At 35.7% G+C, this 25861-nt stretch overlaps 2 protein-coding genes across 4 annotated transcripts in view; one reads left to right on the top strand and one right to left on the bottom strand.

The window, feature by feature from the left end:
- The first annotated feature begins 4565 nt into the window (after positions 1-4565).
- On the top strand, positions 4566-10608 carry LOC126698566 (cellulose synthase A catalytic subunit 4 [UDP-forming]). Its single transcript, XM_050395883.1, has 12 exons — positions 4566-4726; positions 4832-5030; positions 5134-5249; positions 5874-5931; positions 6030-6180; positions 6724-7336; positions 7440-7577; positions 7728-7853; positions 7948-8160; positions 8277-8786; positions 9058-9408; positions 9775-10608. The coding sequence occupies exons 1-12, from the start codon at positions 4646-4648 to the stop codon at positions 10354-10356; spliced, it is 3138 nt and encodes a 1045-aa protein (XP_050251840.1). The 5' UTR covers positions 4566-4645; the 3' UTR covers positions 10357-10608.
- A 12917-nt stretch (positions 10609-23525) lies between these two features.
- The window catches only part of LOC126698560 (MDIS1-interacting receptor like kinase 2-like), a 119612-nt gene continuing 117276 nt past the window's right edge, over positions 23526-25861 (bottom strand). The window contains exon 2 of one of the 3 annotated variants that reach the window (XM_050395874.1): positions 23526-24249. In XM_050395874.1, the coding sequence (XP_050251831.1) occupies positions 23867-24249 (383 nt within the window). In that variant the 3' untranslated portion in view covers positions 23526-23866. The remainder of the gene's footprint in view (positions 24250-25861) is intronic. The other 2 variants (XM_050395872.1, XM_050395870.1) reach the window with 2 other exon arrangements.

Here is a 25861-nt window from a genome sequence, read left to right as displayed (position 1 = left end):
TTCAAACATTCACTTATTATGTGGTTGAAGCTCACAAATCATATTTATTGTCACGTTAGTTTTTAAGTTTCTTGAAGTGAAATTTGTAGTACTTTTAGCATTTACTACTTTTAGATTTTGGTTCAGTTGTAATCTGAAATTAGATCTCATGAAGATCTTGGATTAGTGGGTTTGACCCCGTAATATACTCTTTTTTATGCCTATGTTTTTATACCTTCGAATCATGTGTATATGTAGTACGGTCATAAATATTATCAATTTTTTGATGTGTCAATGTCTCACATTTTAATTTTTTGAACCTGGTCATAACAAACAAAACATTGTACGTATGAAATATGATCTAAATATCGTTTACAGGATACTTGGTATACTCGATTAATATCAATGGAATAAATTTGATATTCTTGGACTTCTCCAACATTTTTAGGCTGTCAAAGGAAAAAAAGAAAATGCTTAAATTTCCAGTGGATGGGTTGCCTCCATTTGAAATATGAGTGTGCTAATCCCAACTCCATGACCTGATTGCTTTACACTAGAGTCTGCAAAAATGCTTTAATAGATTTGTGAGATTGGAAGCGGAATCAGTAGGCCTAAGCTGTTTCAGCGAATGAAAGTGCTCTCCTTCAAGGGAATAAGATAAGGTGCCTTGCTAAGTTGAAGCACTTTCCTACTGGAAGGAACTTGTTGATAATGAGTTGCTCTACACTACAGTAATAAGAAGTACTACTTTCTTAGTTGAATTTCCTCCCAATATATGACACTATATATAATAGCTTTTTGAGTAGCAGAGGAGGATATCATTATAAAATGGACTCTTCCATGTGGCTTTGAATATACTCTCACCCATATCAAATCAACGCTGTGAGCATATCAGCTTCCATGGTTTAATCTTCACCTCCTTGTTCGAAGGACAGTAATTTGCCCCAATGTAAATGTTATATAGGGCTCCAAAAAACATAAAATAAAATAGAGCTCTCTAATGAAAATTGGAGATTATTTTGGTCACCCAAACGTACACAAAAATGAAGTTTTGTTGTGGTTTTCATGGTTGTTGATAGGTTCTTGTCCCATGATGTTGATGTTTCTCTTTCTTCTTTGCTTTTAATTTCAGTTCTTTTCAAGATGCATATATTCTTTTTAATTTTAAAAAGAAACCTTTCGGAAATATCAAATTTGGGTGGAGTATATTGTTACTAGCAAACTTCTGGCCGGTTGGTTCAGATAAGGTGAGTTCAGATTCGACTTCTTTGAATATATGTCAAATTAATTGGGTACGAGTTAGAATTGAAATGGGTTGCAAAACTTATAACCGTTACTCTTATCATTGTTTGGCATGGTCGGGTCAAATCTAGTATAGCTTGTATTTTTTTTTTTTTTTTTTGTTTCACATACAAAAAATTTAAATAAGCAATAAAAAAGTAGAGCATATATTTTGTTGTCTTCCGTTTAATACAAACAAGAGAACAAAGAAACCAAAACACTAAAAAAAAAAAAAAAAAAAAATAATAATAATACATAAATTCTTAAATTTGTGCTTAATTTGTTAGTATAATATTTTCACAAAAGAATAAATGAAAAACCGGATGTTGTAGACCAAATATCAACCTTAGATGCCGTTGTTGTAATATATAAAACATTAAATAAAGTTATAAGAGTAAGAATCAATATTTCAAATTTTATCTGAAAAGGCAATCATGGTAGGATTATGGATATGTTACGTAGAACAGTATTTGTTTAGTCCAAGTAATTTATCTAGAAATAATTAATGCTATAGACATACTACAGATATTCTTATTAAAAAAAATGTGATATTTAATTTTTTCTAATAGTTAATTCCCATAACGATTTTTAGTGGTTTTATGTAATAAATATGACTGAAGAAAACATTGATTTAAAAGTCGAAAGCAAATAAAACAAACAAGTAATTGAGGCTTCTTGCTACCGTTTAATTTGTTTGCACAAATTTTCTTTCTTTTTGTTGGAAAAGTTAAGGAATAAATAAATAAATAAATAAATAAATAAATAAATATATATATATATATATATATATATATAATAAAAGAAAAATAAGGTATGAGTAGAAACAAACACATAAAGTGTGTGTTTGACTCCAGCTTAAAATGCCAGCTTATTTTACTATTCAATTTATTTTTCTACTATTTATGTGTTCAACTGCACTTTTTGATACTTGTGAGGACGCGATTTGTAACGATCCGTAATAGTATTGGGTTCGCATGTAAAAAGGCCCAAACAATATCATTTATAGAGCGTGGGTTTGAAAGGCTAGGCCTTAGTCACCAGACGGTGGGTTTTTCGTGGTGTTCGTACATAGCTAAATCGTGCTCGCTTTGGGAGTTCTTCTCCCGGAGGCGGGCTGGGAGGCTTTAGTTTTTGGCCATTTTTCCCAGCCACTTCTCTGGATTCCTTCCTTTTCCTTTTATACTCGCATGTGTTCCTTATCATTCGTCAACGTGTAGGATCGACTTTTCCCAGACTGATACTTGTCCTATCAGCCCATACCCAGAGTGGTTGGGGGTGGTTGTAAAAGCTGAAGAGTATGGCTCTGTCAGGTGCAGAGTATTGAATGGCAGTAAGGGCAGCTTTCCCTGGTCGTTATACTTTCCAGCGTATCCTTCTCTATTGACCTAGATATTTTAGATTTTTCTTCCAAGCTGGTCCTATACCGTTTTTGCCCTTCCTTCCGGTGAGACCTCGGACATGCCGAGGACTGAATCGTCCTCGGCTGTGTCCCAAGGCTATTTTGTACTTGTATTACTGAGCCTGGGTCATAACCTTCCTTGGCTTGGCCCTTTGGGCCCCAACGAATAAATGGGCCTGGCCCACAAATTATTGGGCCCCACAATACTATTTATGGGTCTTATTATATTATTTTAGCTAATTTTTACTTTTATTTATAGTACTTTTAGCAAAAAGTTTTCAGTTTCAGTAAAATAAGCGGATCCCAAACAGATCTGATGGGTGCTTTGAATGAAAAAAAATACCTCCATAGTCAATGCTTAATGCAACGATATTTTGAAGGTTGATTAGGGATTGACAAATTTACGGCTGCTAAGCGAGAGTATGAGACCGATGAGGTGAATGAATTGTGCACGGTGTTGATGAAGGGAGATTAGCCTTCACCAGATTTAGATAAAAAAGAAAATTGAGAAGGGTGAAGAGGTGAAGAAAGTGAGAATTTAGAGAATGAAATATTTGATAGTCTAAACTTGTGAAACAAACAAAACCAGACTGAAATAAGAAAACGATTTTTTTTTTTGGCGCAAGAAACATGTCGACTCAACTTGACCCGCCCTATTCTCAGGCCGGTTCGAGTTAAATAGTTCTTTTACAAGTCTAAAAAATACTTCCATAGACTTTTTAATCCTCTAATTTTTGGCAGTTTAACATCTAGGTCTAATTTCACAAGATCTACACGCTCTTCCTTAGATGCAAAAGCAAACACTTTGCTTTATTGAAAATGTAACTACAAATATTTCAAAAATTATATATATATATATATATATATATATATGACGGGTAGCGATAAAATGCTAGTTCATATTGCAAACCGTCCAAACCAATGACGAATAAAAGTATGGATGAGCGTAAACGTATTAATCCTAGATAGCATTTAATGACCAAATGATGAATGAACGCAGAGTCATAACCGCCATCTAATTCTATGCATTCAATGGCCGTTATGAATATTAAAGGGTTGGGATTAAGTGATCATTATTGAGCCATTAATCCTCTTGCTTAGGTGCAATGTAAGGAAATGCCAACAGATTGGATATTTACTTGCACAAAGGCTATATAAAGTTAGGTAAGTGATTTACAATAAACACACAAATTTATAGATTATTGATTTCTAAAGAGTTTAAGCTAATTTAAGTATCGGAGGGTCCTTGATAGGTCCCAAATTGGTGTCATTATCTACTCAATGTTTTCTCTCATATAGGATCTCAAGGTCGTCCATCGCACTGACGATGAATATACTGATGAGGTGAAATCGTGTTTTATCAAATATTCTTTGTTGGAAACATGACAAGATAGTTATAAGATTTTTGGCATTTTTTATTTGTAAAATACATGATATTTGAACCAAAATCATCTATTTTATAACTAATGTAAGCATAAACATACATACATATATATATATATATATATATCAATTCATACTGTATTTTTTTTTCATATTATTTACGGAATCATTTTTTTGTTTTTGTTTTTTCAAGTTGAAGCTAGGCCGTCCCTTCAAAAAAAAAAAAAAAAAAAAAATGTTGAAGCTAGGCCATAATGTGAAATGGGGTTGGTGACACATGCAAGGTGTGCATATATATAAAATAGTATACAGTTGTTGGTTTGTGTCAGAAGAGGTTAGCTTAGCGTCAGCCTTAAACGCCTTTGAATCCAAGCTAGCTATGCTGCATATACATATTTGACACCGCAAGCAAACCAAACTATGCCCTCCTACCTATCGCTCGCTAACGTCTCTAATACTCAAACATACGACTTCCCAACTCACAGTTGGTAGAGCAACACTATTTTCGAACTCAACAGTACTTGCACCCAATAGCTTTTATAATACCTCATTCTCCTCCTCTCTTCTCACTCGGTCTCATTACTCTCTTTCATTTTGCTTGCCATGGCCTCCAACACCATGGCTGGTGGCTTAGTTACTGGTTCTAACACCCGAAATGAAGTCAATGTTTTGCATGGTGACGAGGTATCTCCTTCTTTTATCTCTTCTAAAACTCTCTTTTGTGTTAAAGTTACTCTTAAAAGTTTTAGCTGTTAGGAAACAGTGTAACAATTCACTTTTATATGGCAGCAACGGCCTCCAACTCGTCAGTCTGTGTCAAAAGTTTGTCGAGTTTGTGGTGACGAGATTGGATACAAGGAAGATGGTACGTTGTTTGTGGCGTGTCATCTGTGTGGATTCCCGGTTTGTCGTCCTTGTTACGACTATGAAAGAAGTGAAGGGAACCAGTGCTGTCCTCAGTGCAACACTCGCTATAAGCGTCAAAAGGGTTAGCTTGTCATGCTCTAATTTAGTCTCGTTTTTATATAAACATCATGTTTTCAATGAGAATGGGATTCATTACATAATGTTTTCTGGTTTTCTCTCTCCAGGATGTCCTAGAGTTGCTGGAGACGAGGAAAACTTTGATGCAGATGATTCTGATGATGAATTTCAGATTAAGAGTCGCCCTGATGACTCGGATAAGCACCATGCCATTAACCATTCGGTAATTTCATATAAATTTCAAGCTATATACCAATTCATGTTGTGGGATAAATAAGATTTATAGTTGTCTTTGAAATAGAGAGCCTATAAGTTGGGCCAACATGATGATCTGTAGCTATTTTCCATGCTGCAGAAGATAGGCCAAAAGCTGGTGTTTTCCCCTCTAATATTTAAAACCTTTCAATACATCAATTATCTATTTAAACTGGTAACACATAGGTACAGTTACTTGGATTCCTCAATTGAATTCAACAAATAAAGAAAAAATAATTTTATTCTTTTCAAGAACAATTAAAATCAATCACGCAGTTTATTGGTTAAAACAACAATATTATTGAATTCAATTGGGAAACCAAACTACAATATTGTACCTAAATTTTACCTTTAACTATAACACAATGAAAAAAGAAAAGAAAAGAAAAAAAGTAATATTGGCTAACAAATTATATATGCGGGCTTTTATGGCTCAACAACCAAGTTTCTTTCTCTTTAAAATAGATCTCAAAGATAAAAAAATGTGCTAAAATTAAGTCATTTATGGTCCATTTTCATCATACATTCAAAAATAAGAGTGAACTCAAACGGTAGGGAAGGACTCTTAAGGTCAAAGTGATGAATTTTGCAGGAAAATGGGGACTATAATCATCCGCAGTGGCATCCTACTGGTTCGTTCGCTGGAAGTGGTAGGTGATCTTTCAACATGTTTCAGTTTTTCATTTTCAAGGGATTAATTTGTTTCTTCTATTTATTGATTGATCTATGTTTTTTGGATGGGGCATAGTTACTGGAAAGGATTTTGAAGGTGATAGGGAGGCCTACACTAGCGCAGAATGGAAAGAGAGAGTAGAGAAGTGGAAAGTTAGACAAGAAAAGAAAGGTTTAGTAAGCAAAGATGATGGAAATAATGATCAAGGAGATGATGATGAGTACCTGTAAGTGGTTTATGTTTTCTCCTCAATTTTGTTGGCCTTCAATTCTAAGACACCATATCTTAAAAATATGCTAGCCATTCCATTTTTTTAACCTCTCCAATCATGCTGCACACAATAACCTGCTAAATCATTTTTGAACAACTAACACAAATGTTTTCCTTTGCCTTGAAGAAAAAATTATTGTTATTTAAGTTAGTTTACCCTCCACAACAATTTCTACTCATCCCACAATGAAATGCTTATTTTACAAAAAATATTATTGAGAAATTTTATATTTTGAAGTATGATGGTTACTATAAATTTTATTGTATAAACTTGAAAAAATTAATGTGTCAACTTTTGAACATATTACTTAAAGGTAATTCATGGATCTTTTTATTATCTTGTTGGTGTGACACCTATCACATTTATTACCAACAAGTTTTCAAGCATTTATTTGTGGTAAAATTGGAAGTACTTCTAATGTTTTTTCTGTTTGGAACTATGCACCAACTTAAACACTTTCGTTTATCAACAAAAACTTAAAACACTTTCCTTTTACAGTTTGGCTGAAGCCAGGCAACCATTATGGCGAAAAATTCCAATCTCCTCAAGCAAAATCAATCCATATCGCATAGTCATTGTCATCCGGCTTGTGGTTCTTGCTTTTTTTCTCCGCTTTCGAATTTTAACTCCAGCATATGATGCTTATCCCTTATGGCTCATCTCAGTAATTTGCGAGATATGGTTTGCCTTCTCTTGGATACTTGATCAATTCCCTAAATGGTTCCCCATCACCCGAGAAACATACTTAGACCGCCTGTCCTTGAGGTTTGAGCGTGAGGGAGAACCAAACAAATTAGCCCCAGTTGATTTCTATGTCAGTACTGTTGACCCCCTCAAGGAACCACCAATCATAACAGCAAACACAGTTCTTTCCATCTTGGCTGTCGATTACCCTGTCGATAAAGTGAGCTGCTATGTATCAGATGATGGTGCATCCATGCTACTTTTCGATTCACTAGCAGAAACTGCGGAGTTTGCAAGAAGATGGGTTCCATTTTGCAAGAAGTATAGCATTGAGCCCAGGGCCCCTGAGTTCTACTTCAATCAGAAGATTGACTACTTGAAAGATAAGGTTCTGCCCACTTTTGTAAAGGATCGCAGAGCCATGAAAGTAAGCAAACAGATCAAAAACAAATATCTCTCTGTATAAACTTTTTTCAACAGTTCCCCAACAACCAAATGAGGCCTAAGTGAATGCTTGTGATGTATTGCAGAGAGAGTATGAAGAGTTCAAAGTAAGGATTAATGCATTGGTGTCAAAGGCTACAAAGAAACCAGAAGAAGGATGGGTGATGCAGGATGGTACCCCATGGCCTGGGAACAACACTCGTGATCATCCCGGCATGCTTCAGGTTTTCCACCCTCCCTACTCTGTTTTTATCAGATGAACTATATGTTATCATATGCGACTCTTTTAAGTCCTAATTGACTTTTAGCTTGTGTCTGGATTTTGGGTTGAGTTGCTGTTAAAAATGCTTTTGGAAATGCTACTTTCTTTGCAGGTATATCTTGGAAGTGAGGGTGCACTAGATGTGGAAGGTAAGGAGTTACCACGGCTTGTGTATGTTTCACGTGAGAAACGTCCTGGCTATCAACACCACAAGAAAGCTGGTGCCATGAATGCTCTGGTGAGTATATCTTGAAATTCAAACAATTTTAAACTGAGTCCAATTGGGATAACTACTAATTTTTATAACTTGGCTCGCCAAAAATTATCTATAGGTTCGAGTTTCTGCAGTGCTTACCAATGCACCTTTCATGTTGAATCTGGATTGTGATCACTACATCAACAACAGCAAGGCTGTAAGAGAAGCCATGTGCTTCTTGATGGATCCCCAACTGGGAAAGAAACTATGTTATGTCCAGTTTCCTCAAAGATTCGATGGTATTGATCGTCATGATAGATATGCCAATCGCAATATTGTGTTCTTCGATGTAAGTAATACAAGTTATAAAGATTTTGTCATCTCAAAATTGATTATCATTACTAATCTGCATCAAAATTTGTGCAAATGACTCAGACTAATGCTTTCAATGTTATTTGGTTACAGATCAACATGAAAGGCCTAGATGGCATTCAAGGCCCGGTATATGTTGGCACTGGATGTGTCTTCAACAGGCAGGCATTGTACGGCTATGATCCTCCAGCATCTGAGAAGCGGCCAAAGATGACATGTGACTGCTTGCCTTCATGGTGCTGCTGCTGTTGTTCTGGTTCAAGGAAGAAGTCAAAGAAGAAAGGTGAAAGAAGCCTGCTTGGGGGACTCTACACCAAGAAGAAGAAAATGGGAGGGAAGAGCTATGTGAGGAAAGGGTCTGGATCTATGTTTGATCTTGAAGAGATTGAAGAAGGGCTTGAAGGCTATGATGAGTTGGAGAAATCATCACTCATGTCTCAAAAGAACTTTGAGAAAAGGTTTGGACAATCACCAGTTTTTATTGCTTCCACTCTTATGGAAAATGGTGGCCTTCCTGAAGGGACTAATCAAGCATCACTTGTTAAGGAGGCCATTCATGTTATCAGTTGTGGGTATGAAGAGAAAACTGAATGGGGCAAAGAGGTGAGTAGCTCCTAAATCCCCTACTTTTGGATTCAAAGGTTCTTAATAAATTTAACTCCCCTCAATTTACCCTTTCTATTTTTAACCACCCAAATATACCAGAGAAGTGCCAAAAGAATTTGGACAATTTTCTAGAATTTCAGCATTATGGTATTTGGTTTAACAAATAGTAAGGTTGGTAAACCAGAAATTTGAAATTAATTGCATGATTAAAAAGAACTATATGACTTGTAAGATTGATTACACACAATGACGAATTTTCCTATTACAGATTGGGTGGATATATGGTTCGGTCACAGAAGATATTTTGACAGGCTTCAAAATGCACTGCAGAGGATGGAAATCAGTGTACTGCATGCCAAAGAGACCTGCATTCAAGGGATCAGCTCCAATAAATCTATCAGATCGTTTACACCAAGTTCTTCGATGGGCTCTTGGCTCTGTCGAAATTTTCCTTAGTCGCCATTGCCCACTATGGTATGCTTATGGAGGAAAGTTGAAATGGCTAGAAAGGCTGGCTTACACTAACACCATTGTTTACCCATTCACTTCCATTCCTCTACTTGCATACTGCACCATTCCAGCTGTCTGTCTTCTTACTGGAAAATTCATCATTCCCACGGTAAGCATGCTAAAATTTGTTTCAGCAATGACAATTATGAAGGAATGATTTCTAGGCATTTTGAGCATAACAAGCAATATGCTAATCAATCACCTTGATCCATAAAAAAACTGCTTGGCCTTCAATTTTTTTGTGGACAATGTTAGAAGAAATATTCGAATGGGTGAATCTAGACATCGAAGAAAAGTATCTTCTACGGATTAAATATGCTGTTAGTTAAACTGGAACACTGAAATAGGCCTTTGGAATTTATTCCCCCCATATTGGATGTCATTAAAAAAAGTTGCACACTAACATATACCAATTCTGATGCAAAATATTTTAGCCACAGAAGCTCTAATCAGATTCTTATTATTTGATCTGCAGCTGACCAATCTTGCTAGCGTATGGTTCTTGGCTCTTTTCCTGTCCATCATTTTCACCGGTGTGCTTGAGCTCAGATGGAGCGGCGTTAGCATTGAGGACTGGTGGCGTAACGAGCAATTCTGGGTGATTGGTGGAGTGTCAGCTCACCTTTTTGCTGTATTCCAAGGCCTCCTCAAGGTCCTTGCTGGAGTTGACACCAACTTCACCGTGACATCAAAGCAAGCTGATGATGATGATTTTGGGGAGCTCTACCTCTTCAAGTGGACCACCCTTCTAATCATACCAACCACTCTCATAATCATTAACATGGTGGGAGTCGTGGCTGGAATTTCAGATGCTATTAACAATGGCTATGGCTCATGGGGTCCATTATTTGGGAAGCTATTTTTTGCCTTCTGGGTCATTGTTCATCTTTATCCTTTCCTCAAAGGTTTGATGGGAAGGCAAAACAGGACTCCTACCATAGTAGTCCTTTGGTCCGTACTTCTTGCATCAATTTTCTCACTGGTTTGGGTTCGAATTGATCCTTTCCTGCCTAAGCAAACCGGCCCTGTCCTTAAACAATGTGGGGTGGATTGCTAAACAGTCTTTTGGTCACCTTTGCCTTCAATCGTTCTCATTATAGGTTTCTGGCTTTATGACACCTTTCGATTGTTTGTTTGTTCAAATATTCATATGCTTCCAAGCATAGTGTGATGTGTATAGTCATGAGTGAGAGAGAGAGAGAGAGAGAGATTTTGATGCTAAATGCGAAAGAAAGGGGGAGGGGGGGGGGGGGGGTACTTTCAATATGTACAATTGAAAACTATATACGAAACACTGAGATATTACATATATGTTTGTGCATTGCATCTAACAATGTCTTCTGGTTATAAACTACCTCCCATATATATATAGAGGACAAAACTTAGGTATAATACTTATTTAACATGTTTCTAGGATTTTTTAATTCAAATAACATGTTCACAATGCTCTTAGATTAGGGTTTATCATCTTAGACACCCATATTCACTAAGTTTAAATTTCAATCATTTTACTCCATGTTTGCAAGCTTAGAATAGGGTTTTCACCATGCCTATCATGAGTCCTTGTTTTAATCACACGTGATTGGATGCTATAACTGTTATTCAATGATGTGAGAATTATCACCAAAGTCTAGAAGACTGTTTTAACCAGGCAGGGTGGGTGTCTAACACCTTTCTATCTTGTAACCTAGTCTCCGAACTTAGATTAAGGGTTAGTAGATTATACTTTTCTTTGCACTTTTCAATCTCTAGATTGTAATTAAGAAACAAAGCCATATACTTTTCTTAGATTGTATCTAAAACTAAAGCCATGTAATTTTTTGGTTTTTTTCATGAGATGTACAATTTCAATTCATCAATAAAGAGAAGTATTATTTTCAAAGTTTATTATTGTCCCTATTAAAACAAGTGGTGACTCCATTGTAAACCTCACAAACATTTTGGGGATTTCATTTGTAATGACCCACATTTATGCTGGTCATATTTGCGCTATATTTCAAAAGGACTAGTCTAGTTACATTTGGCACTCCTCGTAATCACTTATATACCCAAGATCCACCTAATAAACACCCAATGCTGGACTTAACCCACACCTACAACACAACACATACTCATACAATCCAATCTAATCACATCCACAAAATTTGGGGTATTACAATCTTACCCATTTAAATTCTTGTGTCCTCATCAAGCCCCACATTGTGATGTTGTGCCTTTGAGCCACATGACATTATTAGGTTGCCACGTGACATTATTTGGGGTACTAATGCCTTCAAATCCAATTGTATGACATTACCTATTACACTAACATGAATATTTGGATATAATTTTATAAGTCCATGAGATGCATAGTGTGTGATTTAGGCATGGAGATATGATTTGTATGCAGAAAATCAAAATCAAACTTCCTTGTAAACTCAAAATCATAGTTCATAGAGGTGAAGAAATTGAGTTTTTAATTTGCGAAGACTCAGCTAAGATGATTTATCTTAGTCATGAAAGTAGAGACTTCTAGTTGATATGTTGGTCTGTCTTAAATGTGTAAGACACATAGAGCTGGATAGCTATGAGATTTATCATTCTATTAACAACTACCATACGTATAATTAATCTCATGACTTCTATTTTTATAAACTCTTAATCTTGAGAGGATTATAACCCTAATCATGAAATGTAGGTTGTTTTGTTATATTAGGAGTTAGATCCTAATATAACGGTAAAATCTAAATCTTTCCACTTGTTTAATAACATGGGGACGAATAACTTCACTTATTATCCATAGACCAATCCTTGAGGATGCCTAAAGCTGCAATAAGGCCCTCCTATCAAATCTAACAAAACCAAATTTCAAGCATCTTTTTTTTTTTTTTGAGAAAGAAATTTCAAGCATCTCGTTCTACCCATGAAACCCTAACTTCAAATTAAAAGCCCATATTTAGCAACTAAAGAGTTACAACATTATGAGGTCTTGGGGCGAAAATAATGGCATTAAAGAGTCTTCACCCTTTTCCTTACCACCGCTATCAAATCTCCTTCTTGTTGTATATGAAAAATAATTTCAAACTTAATGTATTGTGTATATTCTTCAACCCTTTGTTGTTTAGCACCTTGCTTTCCCTCTTGTAATGCACCACTAGCTGAATATTGGAATTTTAGGCTAAATTTACCTATTTTTTGGCAATTTCAAAATTTTCCTTGACAATAGTCACCCAGTGATGATTTGTATCAAGAAGTTTTATTTTTATTTATTTTTTTATACCTCATAAATGAGATAATATCATGTAATAAATTAAAAAAAAAAATACATCACACCATCCAAAGGTCATGCATTCAAGTTTGTTTGGCCCTTGTAGACACCTCATTTGTACCCCTTACAACTTGAGCCCCCGTTTTTCAATTATAATATCACTAGATGGGTCTAGGACTGATCTAGGCCTAGCCAAAGGAACTCTTTAGTTGAAGGATTTTTTGGGAGAGAAAATTTTTACATAAACCCTAAGCATAAGTATGCAACCTCGAGTATGAGTATGCAGCCTTGAGCATGTGTACGCATATACTTAAGTCATGCGTATGTAGCCTTGAGCATGCATACGCATTAAAGCTATGTAAGGAAAGTTTTTTTTTATGGAAAATGCAACAGAGCTAATTCCATATCGCATGGTAAAAGCCCTTCCCCTTCTCTGTGAACACTATAAAAAGGTTTCAAGTTTCCCTGTTCCTAAAACAAACAAAATCTACTCCAAAAAAGTGATTCACAAGAAAATTTTTACTTCAAAAAGCATCATAAACTAAAGTTTCTTGGTTGAGATCTATTTCAAGTTTAAGCCTTCTAGTTAAGCTTACTAACCTTCTGGTTTTTGTCTTGATAGATTGACTAAGGGGAGTGGTTAAAATCAATGCTCCATGAGCTCTTGTGTTTAAGGTAAAGGTCTAACCTAATCTCTTTCATTTTATTGTTTTCGTTTCCTATTTTGATTGCTTTGATAATCTTCTATGTAGTGTAGGTTTATTATTGTATAATTAGGAGCATGCCAGGAGTAGAATAGATGTAGTTTCTGTACTGCCTACTGTGTGTTTTTGGGTAGGGATACATATGCATGCTTCTACATGCGCACGCATGTTCAAACCAAAAACCTAAAATTGTTTGTTCTTTTATTTTTTATTTTTTTAAATAACTTTTATGCATGTTTAGGTTTTGTATAGTTTAGTTTAAGTTTATTTAGTTCAGTATGTAGTAGTTTAATATGTTTTACATGCTTTGATTCATTAGACTAGAAATTATGGTTTATATGTTCTTGAATGCTTGGATGAACACATGAACATGCATTGGAATATGGTCATGCATTGATGCATAGATGTTGAGGTGTTGTGATATAGTGAGGTAAGTCATACATTATAAAATGATTATACATACCCGTTTGATGATGAACATAATGAACATGATGTGCTTAATGAACTTGATAAGCATGATTGATTAATGCAATGAATGTTTGCTGCCTTTGGATAATGAGATGCTTGCTACCATGTGAGCATGTAATACGGATGATAGCATGTGACAATGATATGAGATGTTAGATGAATGTTAAGGATAATGTATGTCATACCATGATAAACGAATGCTAGGTTGTACGCTAGATGCATGGTAGGATAAATTTTAGTGTGTGTGTGGGTATAGGATGTGTGTTAGGAGACTTATTAATAGAATTAGGATGTTGAACACAATAAGTGGAAGTCGACCCACGAGTCGCATGGAGTTGGGTGTCTAACATCTTTTCATCCCCATACCTAAATCCCGAACATGTGCTATGGTAAAATCAATCCTTTTATGAAGGGCACTATATTTATGGTTTTTAGACTTAATCTAGGTGGTAGCTTCATTTTTCACCTTTCACCTAGTCCACTCAACCAAGACATACTCCCTCATTGTGGTCACTTGCACTCACATCCCTCATATCATTCCTAAATTGTTCAACAAATTTAGAATTCTTAAATATACAATCCATGTTTCCCATAATCACAAATTAAGGGATTTTTTTTTTTTTTTTTTTCATGAGGGACACTATTCAAGCACTTAGGAGAGAGTGGTTAGGAAACTATCAATGTTGATTTTTTTTTTTTTTTTTTGCTAAAAGAAATTTTTATTGAACCAACACAAAAACAGAAGCTTGGGCAACCTTAGCCAAGATTACATCAACAAAACTTGGAGGACCAAAACCCATATCAAAAGAACCAAAAAAAGATTGGCTAAGAGACCAATTGGCTAGCAAATGTGCAGCCTGATTAGCCTCCCTATGAACCCAATTAAAAATTACATGGCAATGTTCACTAACTACATTCTTAACTGTGTCCACAAAATTCACAAGCCTCCAAGGAATTACCTCCCTACCAGCACTAATGGCATCCATGCAAACTTTACAATCACTCTCTATAATGCAATTACAAAAGGTGAAGTTCAAAGCAGTGTGGACAGCTAGAAGAATGGCATTGGCCTCGGCTTGAACAGGGATATTGGTGTTAACTTTCTTTGAAATTGCAAACACCAACATCCCTCTCAAATCTCTAGCAACAACCGCTATACAAGAAGACAATTCACCTACCGCTGCATCACAATTCAATTTTAGCATACCTTGACTTGGATAACACCACCTAGCACTGTTTCTAGTTGGAACATTTAACAACACTGGAACTTCAGGCCGCCAATGCTCCAAGAACAGCTTCTGAATGCTTCTGTTAATTTGACCCTCCATTGGAAGAGATTTCTCATTAATTGCTTTGTTTCTCCACATCCAAATTAAATCTAAAGAGCACCAAATAACATGAATTCATTTCTTTGCTCTTTTTCCAGCTGTAGAGATGGAGGAGGATTAATAAGTAACTCAATCAAATGAGACGGAGATTGAACAGGGCAACTATCATTTCTAATGTTCCAACGGCTACCAAACCAAATAGCTCTAGCAATATGGCAATGAGTAAAAAGATGCAGGGCTGACTCTGTCTCAGCATTACAAAGAGGGCAGCTAGTATCAAATGAAGGGGAAAACTCACTTAACTTGTCCCTAGTGGGCAGAAGATTGAAAGCAATTCTCCAAAGATGCATCTTCAGCCTCTCATGAATGCTGGCCTTCCATATATTCCTTGTAAGAGAGACACTACCAGGTGAAATGTCTCCTTTAGAAATGAGATGATAACAAGATTTCACCGAGAACTTCCCATTTTCAGCTTTGGTCCAAATCCATCTATCTTCCATATCAAAAGACCAAATTGGGATGTTTTTAATAGCTGCAATAAACTCATGGTCAAAACATTTAACAAAATATCATTCCAGCCTAAACCCGAAGAATTTAGAAGTTGAGAAACTACCAAACAAGAATTATTTACTTGAGCCCTTGGTGTTGGAATAAAACCTGATTTGTCAGGTAACCAAGGGTCTTCCCAAACTAAAATAGTATTCCCAGAACCTACTAATTTACACGCTCCCAACTTGATTATATCCTTTACCCTTTCAATGCTCTTCCAAACCCAAGATGCATTAGTGGCTTTTGGAGCTCTAAGCCAATCAGCTCTAACCTTGTACTTCGCAGCCAATTGCTTCACACAAAAACACTTTTTCTTGGACAAAATCCACCATCCCAATTTGGAAACTAAAGCTTGATTCATTTTCTCAAACTTTTTAAAACCAAGACCATCTTCATCTTTCGGCCTACACAAATTATCCCATGCCATAGGAGTGTAAAACTTATTAAAATCCTCTTTTGGCTTCCACCAAAAACGTCTCACAGCCGCATCTAACTTGTTATTAATTTTCCTTGGGAGCAAAAAGGTGGACATTGTATAATTAGGGATGGATTGGGCAACATATTTAATCAAAGTAGCTCTACTTGCCCAAGAAAGGCTTTTACTCTTCCAACTGGCCAATCTTGCATCTACCTTCTCCTTCACATAGGCAAAATCTCTGGCCTTGTTATTTGATAAGAATAACGGCACCCCCAAGTACTTAGTTCCATGCCTGAGCTTTTTAATTCCCAGCTGGTCTTTAACTTGTCTCAGAAACTCAGGATGGACTCCTTTCGAACTAAAAATGCCGGACTTCTCAACACTTATAATTTGCCCAGACCATTTGCCATAGCAATCCAGGCAATTCAGCAAGGTTCTTATTTCTGACGGTTTGGCATTGCAAAATAGCATCACATCATCAGCATAGAAAAGCTTTGTGATAGGTGGAGCTTTGTTCGCTAAATGCACCCCTCTAATATTACCCTTAATCTCCTCTCTACTAATTAGTCTAGCCAAAACCTCATAGCCGATGATGAAGAGATAGGGAGAAAGGGGACCCCTGTCTCAAACCCCTAGATGGGTTGATTTTAGCTTCATGACTCCCATTAATTAATAAGGTGTAGTTGACTGTGGATAGACATTGTTGAATTAAGGAGGTAAATCTCTCACAAAACCCAAAGGCCTTAAGTGTAGTCAATAGGAAACTCCACTCCATTCTATCATAAGCTTTTTGAAAATCAATTTTTAAATCGATGCAGCCTTTTTTCTTTCTCTTAGTTCTGAAACTATGAACAATTTCCTGCGCAAGGATTATATTTTCAGCAATATTTCTATTTGGAATAAAAGCCACTTGAGTAGGATCAATCATCTTATCTAACAAAGGTCTTAGTCTAGAGACTAAAATTTTTGAAATCACCTTATAGCAAACGTTGCAGAGACTGATAGGTCTGAACTGATTGAAATTATGAGCACTTTGCACTTTGGGGATAAGTGTAATATAAGTGTGATTCAACTCACGGAGCAGCCAGCCCTCTCTAAAAAAACTTTGAACAGCAGCTACAAGTTGATCTCCTATTATCGACCAATAATGCCTATAAAATAAACCAGGCATTCCGTCTGGCCCCGGCGCTTTGAGGGGGTGCATTTCAAACACTACTCTTTTGATAGCATCAGCTGAAGGCACAGTAATCAACATATCATTACTACTCTTTTGATATCATCAACTGAAGGCACAATAATCAACATATCATTCTCCTGAGTTGAAATACAAGGCTCGATTAGACTATCTAAATCTGGAGGAACACTGGGAATGGAGGAATGAAATACTTCTGAGAATTTGGATGAGAAGTACTCCCCAATATCTTTCCTATTCATCAATCGAAGCCCATTCTCTTCCCTTATCTCTGTTATAAGATTTCTTCTCCTCCTCACCAAAGTGGACAAATGAAAAAATTTTGTGTTTCGATCTCCTTCATTGATCCATAACTCTCTGGATTTTTGTTTCCATTTAAGGTCCTCCCTGTCTAGCCATTCATCCAACTAAAGATATAAAGCAGCTTCCAACTCTAGATTTTCTTTAGTAGGAGCTCTGTCTTGTACTTCTTTAATTCTTGCTTCTATTTCTATAATTCTGATCTTAGCATATCCCAACTGATTCCTATTCCAAACTTGTAAACCATGTCTGGTTTGCTGAATTTTCCTAGCCAACTTGAAACCATGAGAACCTTCTACCAAACCTTGCCAAGCTTTTTCAACAATCCCAGAACTTGAATCATCTCTGGTCCACATTGCTTCAAATCTGAAGGGCCTAGTCCTCACTGACTGATCCATATGGGTGTCCAAAATGATTGGATCATGGTCTGAAGCAGGGGCAACTAAATGCTTAACTCCAGCTTTTGGGAAGAGGCATTGCCACTCTTGGTTGCACACAGCTTTGTCCAGTCTTTCTTTAATGTTGGCAAGACCTTCACGTTTATTAGTCCACGTGAATCGAGAACCGATAAAACCAAGATCAATTGCCCCAGTACCATGAACAAAATTGCTAAAGCTTCTAGTTGAAGCTTCACCAAGATATCTACCACCTCTTTTATCCAAATTACTGTCGACACAGTTAAAGTCCCCCATTACCAACCAAGGGCCTTCAAAGGCACTAACCAAATCCTCCAAACACTTCCAAAATCTTGCCCTGCCATTTACATGAGGAGGGCCATATATCAAAAGAAAGAGCCAAGGAGAGGAAGGAGGATCAGAATAGACTAGAGATGCAATAACATTTTTGTCAGAGTACACAATCTCTAAATCTACACTAGCTTTCCAAAAAATGGCTAGACCTCCAGATTTACCAATAGGATCCACACTAAACTTATCAACAAAACCAATACTTGAGCGAATTCTTTCAATCCTATTCGACTTAGTTTTGGATTCAGCTATAAAAACTACATTAGGACTTTCTTCCCTAATGAGAGCCTTGAGGGCTCTAACTGTCGGGGCCCTACCAGCACCCCGACAGTTCCAAGCAAGGGTCCTCATACCCAATCCAAGAGCAATAATTTGTATAAAACCCAATCTCAAATTAAAAGGACTACCAAATCCAAACAATTTCTTTGCCAAAACAAAAGCCAAGTAAAACCAAACCTCAAAGAATCTAGCAATTATGGCAGCGAGACCCACCATCCAGAAGAAATCGCTTGCTATAAGGAGGAAAGAGAGACCCACAAAGCCAACGAAACCTCTAGATCGGCCAGATTCTGTGCACACTATCAAAACCAACCGAACGCCTACAACAAGATGCTATTTGGGCTTTCACTTGTTCAGACAAATCCTTGAATCATGATCTCAACGACCCATCATCAATCGGAATTACTACCTCACACAAGAGGAAAACTAGCCCACACAGCAGCAAGGAGCCACAGAGGGCAGGAAACAGCCACTTCCCAAAGCAAAGTTCACAAGAATGGCAGAGAAAAGGCTCATGTGCACGATAGCAATTGAAGCGTATCGTGCGCCGAGAGAGAAAGGAGAGACTGGGCTCTCAGAAAAAGTCGTTTCGTTCCTTATTATATCAATGTTGATTTTCATGACAATTACATTCACAGTTTTCATAATTACTTAAGAATTATTATCTAAAAAATCATGCAAACAATTATGGAAAATTCAAGAAAATAAAAACAACATATTTTGCACACAAAGAATCCCACAATATTCATAATTAATTCAATGTGTCTCATAATTTCTGATGAAGCTAGAAATTGACCTCGTTAGTATGCTCCTCGTCAATGCCGATGGACGAGCTACGATACCTGTTATTAAGAAAAGAAGAGCAAGGAAACTTCACTGGTGTGGTGCTAGTGGAGAACACTCAGATGCTTAAGTCAGCTTATGGCTCTCAATAGATAGTATAATTGTTGTTTTTTGAGTTTTTCATGAAAAAACCTTACCCTGGTTCCATTGCCTTTTATAGTTTGCTTTTTGGCGAGCCGTTTATGCTTGTTAATGCTCCTCTAGGCATTTTTCTCCTGAATGAAATGCAGCATTTAATGGCAAGGAAGTTTCTATTTAATGTGTAACAAGTGACCGTTGGCTCATCGTTGCTTCTGTAACCATTTTGACGCATTTACCCGTTGTCAACTGGCATGATGGAATTAACCCTTGATTTTAATACGCCTAGGCTCATCTTGTTTATACGGACGACCTTTCTTTGTTTCTCTTGTCCCCAACTTAGATGCAGTTGGGGTCGTCCTTACATTGGACAACCTTTAACTAATACTCGTCAGTTGCCCCCTCATTCCTTTGTCGTCAAGACTTTGGACGATCATAGGAATGTGACTAGTCGTGACGGTTCGTATCTTCCCGATTCCCAAAACTTCGCTTCGATCTTAAATGCGAAACGACTGCTTCACAGGAAAGAACCATGTGTCTATTCTCTATTTGTGGCATGTGCAAAATTGCCTTGATTTTGGCGTACTTTAATTTCAGTTTTTTCTTTTTTAGGAAAACTGTTCCTCTTCCTCCACCCTATTTGGTTTGAAGTTCAAAGCACTGAGAAACTTCTATACTTCTGTTGAGGATCAAACTTTCACAAGAAAGGCCATTCCATGAAAAGTAAAGAAAGACCATGGGTCTTAACAAAAGACGGCTTAATTCATGAAGTTCCTCCGCCTATTTGGTTTGAACTTCAAAGCACTGAGAAACATCTATACTTTTGTTGAGGACCAAAATTTCACAAGAAAGCCCATTCCATGAAAAGTAAAGAAAGACCATGAGTCTTAACAAAAGAAGGCTTAATTCATGAAGTTAAGAAGGACCATGAAGGCCTAAAGTCCCAAAAAGAAGGAAAAAAGAAAGAAATAATAATAATAATAGAGAAAAAAGAAGAGGATCTCGATTAGGCTAGAGGACATGTAGCAAGGATCTCGGTTAGAGGATATGCAGCAAGAAGAGCTCAAGGCCCTAGGTCCTTGATGTGTCCTTTTGAAGAGGACCTTGGCAAACACACGGGAAAACCAAGATGTATGCAAAAAGCTATTAAAAATCCAGCAAAAACTAGGTATTATCTTTGTAACCCATGGTCCAAGCCTGTGGGATTCGGAATGGATAGTAAGGGAGGAATGGTTTGATGGGTAGGGGAGTGATTTTTGGTGAAAGGAGGATCCCGAAAGTTTCCCTTGGTTTATATATTTGCTTGGAATGCATGAACCAATGGAAAACTCAGTTCCCCCATATGCATGACACCTCCCCACAATTTCCTCTCAATTGTCATTTTCAACTAAAACTGTCATCCAGTACACTGAGCAGCCCACCCATTCCTTTGACTTTCCAAAAAGGAATCTTTTATTTATAGCTAAAGCCAAATGCACATTTTGAGTTACAATTGCCTAAATAAGCTAAACCTCTGCCCAATGCACATTTTCAGGTTCTAGAGTATATAGTTTTACCCAGCAGACCAGGGATGTCCTTGCCTAGGGTACCAGACCATGTCCATTATAAAAGGAATACTAAGGCATAGTAGAAAAAGGGAGGGGAGAAAAATGGGTATTCAGAGGGAGATTTCAAAGGTTGAAAGATAGATTCTTAGAACTTTAGGAGCCTAGCAAGGGAGGGGAAAGAAAAAAAGGGGCAAAACAAGAGAGAGCCAAGGAGTAGGAATTCGTCCCATATCCTTGAGATGATTCAAAATATCACTTAGCCTTCAAAGAAACATATGCCAAAAGCATGCACACATCAGATTTCATTCTCTCCCACAAAATGCTCTTCACTTGACTATCTTGGAAGGCAATGCCCAAGCAAAACTACTTGGACTTGAGTTCCAAATCTCACAAGTCTTGTGCAAAAGCACTAAGTCTATGAAAATTGGAGCCAGGATCCTCGTGGCTGATTCATTCTCATGAAATTCATTTACATATATGTATATGCATTAAAATGCATATCTTAATCTAAGAAACTAACAATTATTTGAAGATATGTGTATTGTATAGTGTGTTCTTATGTAGGACCTATAAAGGTAAAGGGAAAAGACAAAAAACTCCATTGCATAATAAGCATGGAGAAAGATCATATAGTTCAGAGAATCAGCATTCTGGGATTACAGGCCTAGTATGTTCTGGGTACCATGACAGTACATCCGAGGTACCACGACAGTACGTTCGGCGTACCAAGTGAATGAACTCTTTTAAATGTTTATACAATAAAAGATAAGCTTTAAATATTCTATTTCAATCTCTTTCTCATTGTGAATATTATGAATAATTATTTTACTTGTTTCGTAAGAGTAAAGGGTCATTTTATGACACTAAAACACTTATAATGGTATTTTATTGCTTAGGAGGAATCGCCTTTTCGTCTTGAGGAGTTTTATGTGACTTGCGCACAACTTGATTTGTAATCAATCTCATTTAGTTGCGGTGAACCAAGCTCAATCCACCAAAACAACAAGTAAAGGGCCTAGGATCCTTGTTTCTACTTAGGCCTAGGTACTGTCCAAAAAAGGATCCACACAACTTTAAATCTTCCTGGTAAGGTCTCTTTTCTTTACGTTTTGATGGTTAGTTTTGAATTCCTTAGCCAAGAGTGCCCCTCGATTTCCTTCTTCTTTGCTAGGTTAGGGGTTTTTCTTGAGTACTCCACTGGTCAGTGTCCTCATGTTGGTTTGTTTGTGGCGCATTCTACCAGTGACTATTAGAATTCCATATAATAGCGACATCTGAAAAGTCTGGGCTAATGAAGAGACACATAGTAAAGTTGGAAATAGAGTAACACCTGCATTTAAAGAGATGCTTAATAAATGTCAATTGGTAAATAAAAAAAATTAAAAATTAAAAAAAGAAAATAAACGATGATGTGGTGTTGATGTGGCTTAACTTGAGCGTAACAACAATAAATGTTACGCTTCAGCTTTTAGATATATAAAGATATAGACTAGCATATAACCTGCGCAATGTGCGGGATACTTTAATTCTTATTCATGGTAGAATATGCAAAAGTAATAATAATAAAATATTCTATTTTTAGAAAATTGCTATTTTTCACTAGGTGTTTAATCCTACCAATATCATTCTCTAATAATGTAAACATGTATCATAAAAACTCCATGATAGCTCCTTAAGCCAACTAATCATAAATATGATATTATAAAAATATTATGATGACTCTATAGACGATTAATAAAAAACTAAATACTTCTGTCAAAAAAGAAAAAGACAAAAAAAAAAAAAATACTTCCCTATTATTATTATTATTTTTTATAAACTTCCTTTTTTTAGGAGATTATAAAATCACTCTTAATTTGTGTTTATGCATGAAATATATTTAAATGAAACATAATGAGGAAAATACAAAACACCTCTTCACTATTATAGGATTCTTACTGTAACTCCCCAATTTACATTGCAAAGAGGACAATTCATTCCAAGAATACAAAGTCAAACAAAATATATATTATGAGGTAGGGGTAGGGGGGAGAAAAAAAGAGATCCCTTAAAGCCAATCCTTATTTTGTACTTGCATTGATTGAAACTAAAAATTGGTCCCCCAAGATCAAATGTCCAAGCCTATGTAAGTGCAAAGAAAGTGGCTATGGTAGGCCTAACCATGTCTTCCATTATAGAATTTTCTCAATACCAATCAATAAAAGATAAGAGTTGGTACCAATAGAAATCTGCATTGCCTTGCTCTTTGCTTGAGCCGTGTACATTTGGTTTTCAATTTCTTGATGCTTCCTACCATTGTCCTTTTCCATCAACTCCTATTTCATTAGGATCTTGATAATATTTACACTTTTCTCAGTTTCATCACTATTTCATTAGGATCTTGATAATATTTACACTTTTCTCAGTTTCATCAGAATTCATTTTCTTATTTGTCTCTACCTCTTTTTCAACTACTCTTTGGCTCTAAGTAGCAAAGACAATGGAGAAAAAGAAAAAGGTTTTCTGGTACAAGTGAATTTAGGTTATGACATGTATTGTATACATAGTGAATCAGATTATGTACAAGAAATATTATCTAAGAAGTATACATGTGAATACATATATTAGGAATCAAAATTGCCCTCACTAGTGCTCAATTTGTGGTCAGCCCCACATATTATTAAAAAACTTAAAAAAAAAAAGAAAAAAGAAAAAAAAATGCTTATTGTACTAGGGACCTCAAGGTACAACATTCTCATTTACTAGTTCCTACCTAGAACTAGAAGCTAGAATGGGATTAAACATCTTGAACAATCCATTCCAGGCCTGGCAGTACCTCATCCATCCACTAATCAGTGATCACTACTCAAGCTTTGATTCCAATTTGTACTATTTCTGATGCCCTGTAAGCTTGCTAATCGTTATATTGTCGAGTTGGTAGGACGGGCAAGCTTGGGTTTGAGCTGATAGTTCTTGTGCCAGAAAACGCATGGTGGGTCGTGCCTCTGGAGTGTCACGCACACATGCTAAGGCTATGGTCACTACAAACACCACCTCCTCTGCTGTTTGGCCTGTGGGTGGTGGGAGTCTTTGGTCTAGAACATCCTTTAAAAGAAATTCTGTAGTTTCTGAAACCGGTGTCGCTGTTCTCGACTTTAATGACAAGGAAGATAGGATCTCCCTAGGGTGCCTTCCCATCATAACTTCCAATGTCACCACCCCAAAGCTATAAACGTCACATTTATTTGTTAATCGCATTGTAAGCGCAAGCTCTGCACATTCATAAAAACAAATTCAATCCCATAATGAAACGTTGCCATCTAAAACATCTATGATACTAATCAAAGTTAACAAATGAAAGAAGAAAGAAATACATTTGAAACTAATCAAAGTTAACAAGTGAACATGGAAAGACAAGCATTTGGCAAAAGGATGAAAAAAAAAATTCATCTATATATTTCTAAAAGCTAAAGCATAGCGTTTATTTTTATTACGCTCCAGTTGAGTCACATCAGCGTTCACATCATTATCTTTTATTTTATTTTATTTTTTCCAATTTTCCTATAATTGTTTTAAACATTTATTTTTTTTAATATTTACACTTCTCCAACCTTTCTCCCTCCCTTACCGTTTCATCTTCCCACTACTTCTCCAACCTTTTTCTCTTCCTTACCTTTTCATCTCCCCACTACCCTCTAAATAAATTTCATTCTTTCTCTTTCCCTTCATCTTCCTTTATTTTGTTTTTTCTTATTCATACTTTCTTACTATAAATTTCTATGTATAGTTTTCCCTCATAACAAAAAAGTTCTCTCTCTCTCTCTCTCTCTCTGAATTTTTTGTGGATTTTTTATTTTTCTTGCATATTTGCTTTATGTTGATAATTTTTTATATTTTTTAAAACTTTACTTTGGGTTAATGCGATTTAGTTTTGTTTTTTATTATTATCATTATTAAATGCAATCTTATTGCGTTACAGAGAATTGACTATAGCATATAAAAATATAATATTATTCTATTACATAGCATGATTTAGATAATTTGATATTTATTGTAAATTGATATTTCTTCTATTATATAGCATGCTTTTTTATAGTGCTAAATTTAAATGTTAAACTATGAGACATTACTAATTTCTGTATATTCTTTAATCCTTTGTGGTGGACAAAGTACTCTTAATAATTGTATTAGAAGTACACTATAATGCCATTTATTTAGAGAAAAGTAAAGGTTAACCAAACAAAAATAATCGGATGGGTGACAAATTTTAGCTTTTGCAATTTTATTATTATTTTATAACAATGCATATATAGAAATTTAATTCTTAGATTTTGCTAATAATTGTTTATTTGATAATATGTTTTGGGTGGATGAAATTACAACAAATTGTTTTCCTAATTGGTCCAATTAATCATTGTTAAGTTTTATTAATTTTCTTATTTACATTTTTCAATGTTTTGGATGGTAGGTAGAAAAAAATAAGGTTTGAGAAAGTTTGTTTAAAACTAAAAGAATAATTTCCAAATTTATATTCTTTTTAATAATTCACAAAATGTTATAAATAACTTTTATTAAAAAATGAATATTTTCGTTAACTTGCCTTTTGAATTTCTGGAAAAAATTGTATTGTTTTTATTTTGGTACGACAAAATTTATATTTATAATTTATGATTGTTCCTATAATAAATAAAAATATGATTATAAAATACATTACTCTTTATTAAATTAATTTAAATTGTAAAATATATATATATATATATATATTTATATATATAATAAAACCACCATAAAATAATTATAGTAATGCTCAAGGCCCAGGTTCGTGGCTAGTACTAATGAGAAGCCTTCTTTTCTTTTCGGGAACATGTAGAAGTTAGATTGTTA

Source organism: Quercus robur, chromosome 9 (genome assembly GCF_932294415.1).
Source record: "Quercus robur chromosome 9, dhQueRobu3.1, whole genome shotgun sequence".
Classification (NCBI taxonomy): Eukaryota; Viridiplantae; Streptophyta; class Magnoliopsida; order Fagales; family Fagaceae; genus Quercus; species Quercus robur.
The sequence above is the reverse complement of the archived record's forward strand: the minus strand, read 5'-3'. Positions and strand labels throughout refer to the sequence as shown.

Coding starts and splice junctions, on each gene's coding strand:
- LOC126698566 (XM_050395883.1), top strand. CDS start 4,646: ATGGCCTCCAACACCATGGCTGGTGGCTTAGTTACTGGTTCTAACACC. Junction 5,932..6,029: donor TGGTTCGTTCGCTGGAAGTG/GTAGGTGATCTT, acceptor GATGGGGCATAG/TTACTGGAAAGGATTTTGAA. Junction 6,181..6,723: donor GGAGATGATGATGAGTACCT/GTAAGTGGTTTA, acceptor TTCCTTTTACAG/TTTGGCTGAAGCCAGGCAAC.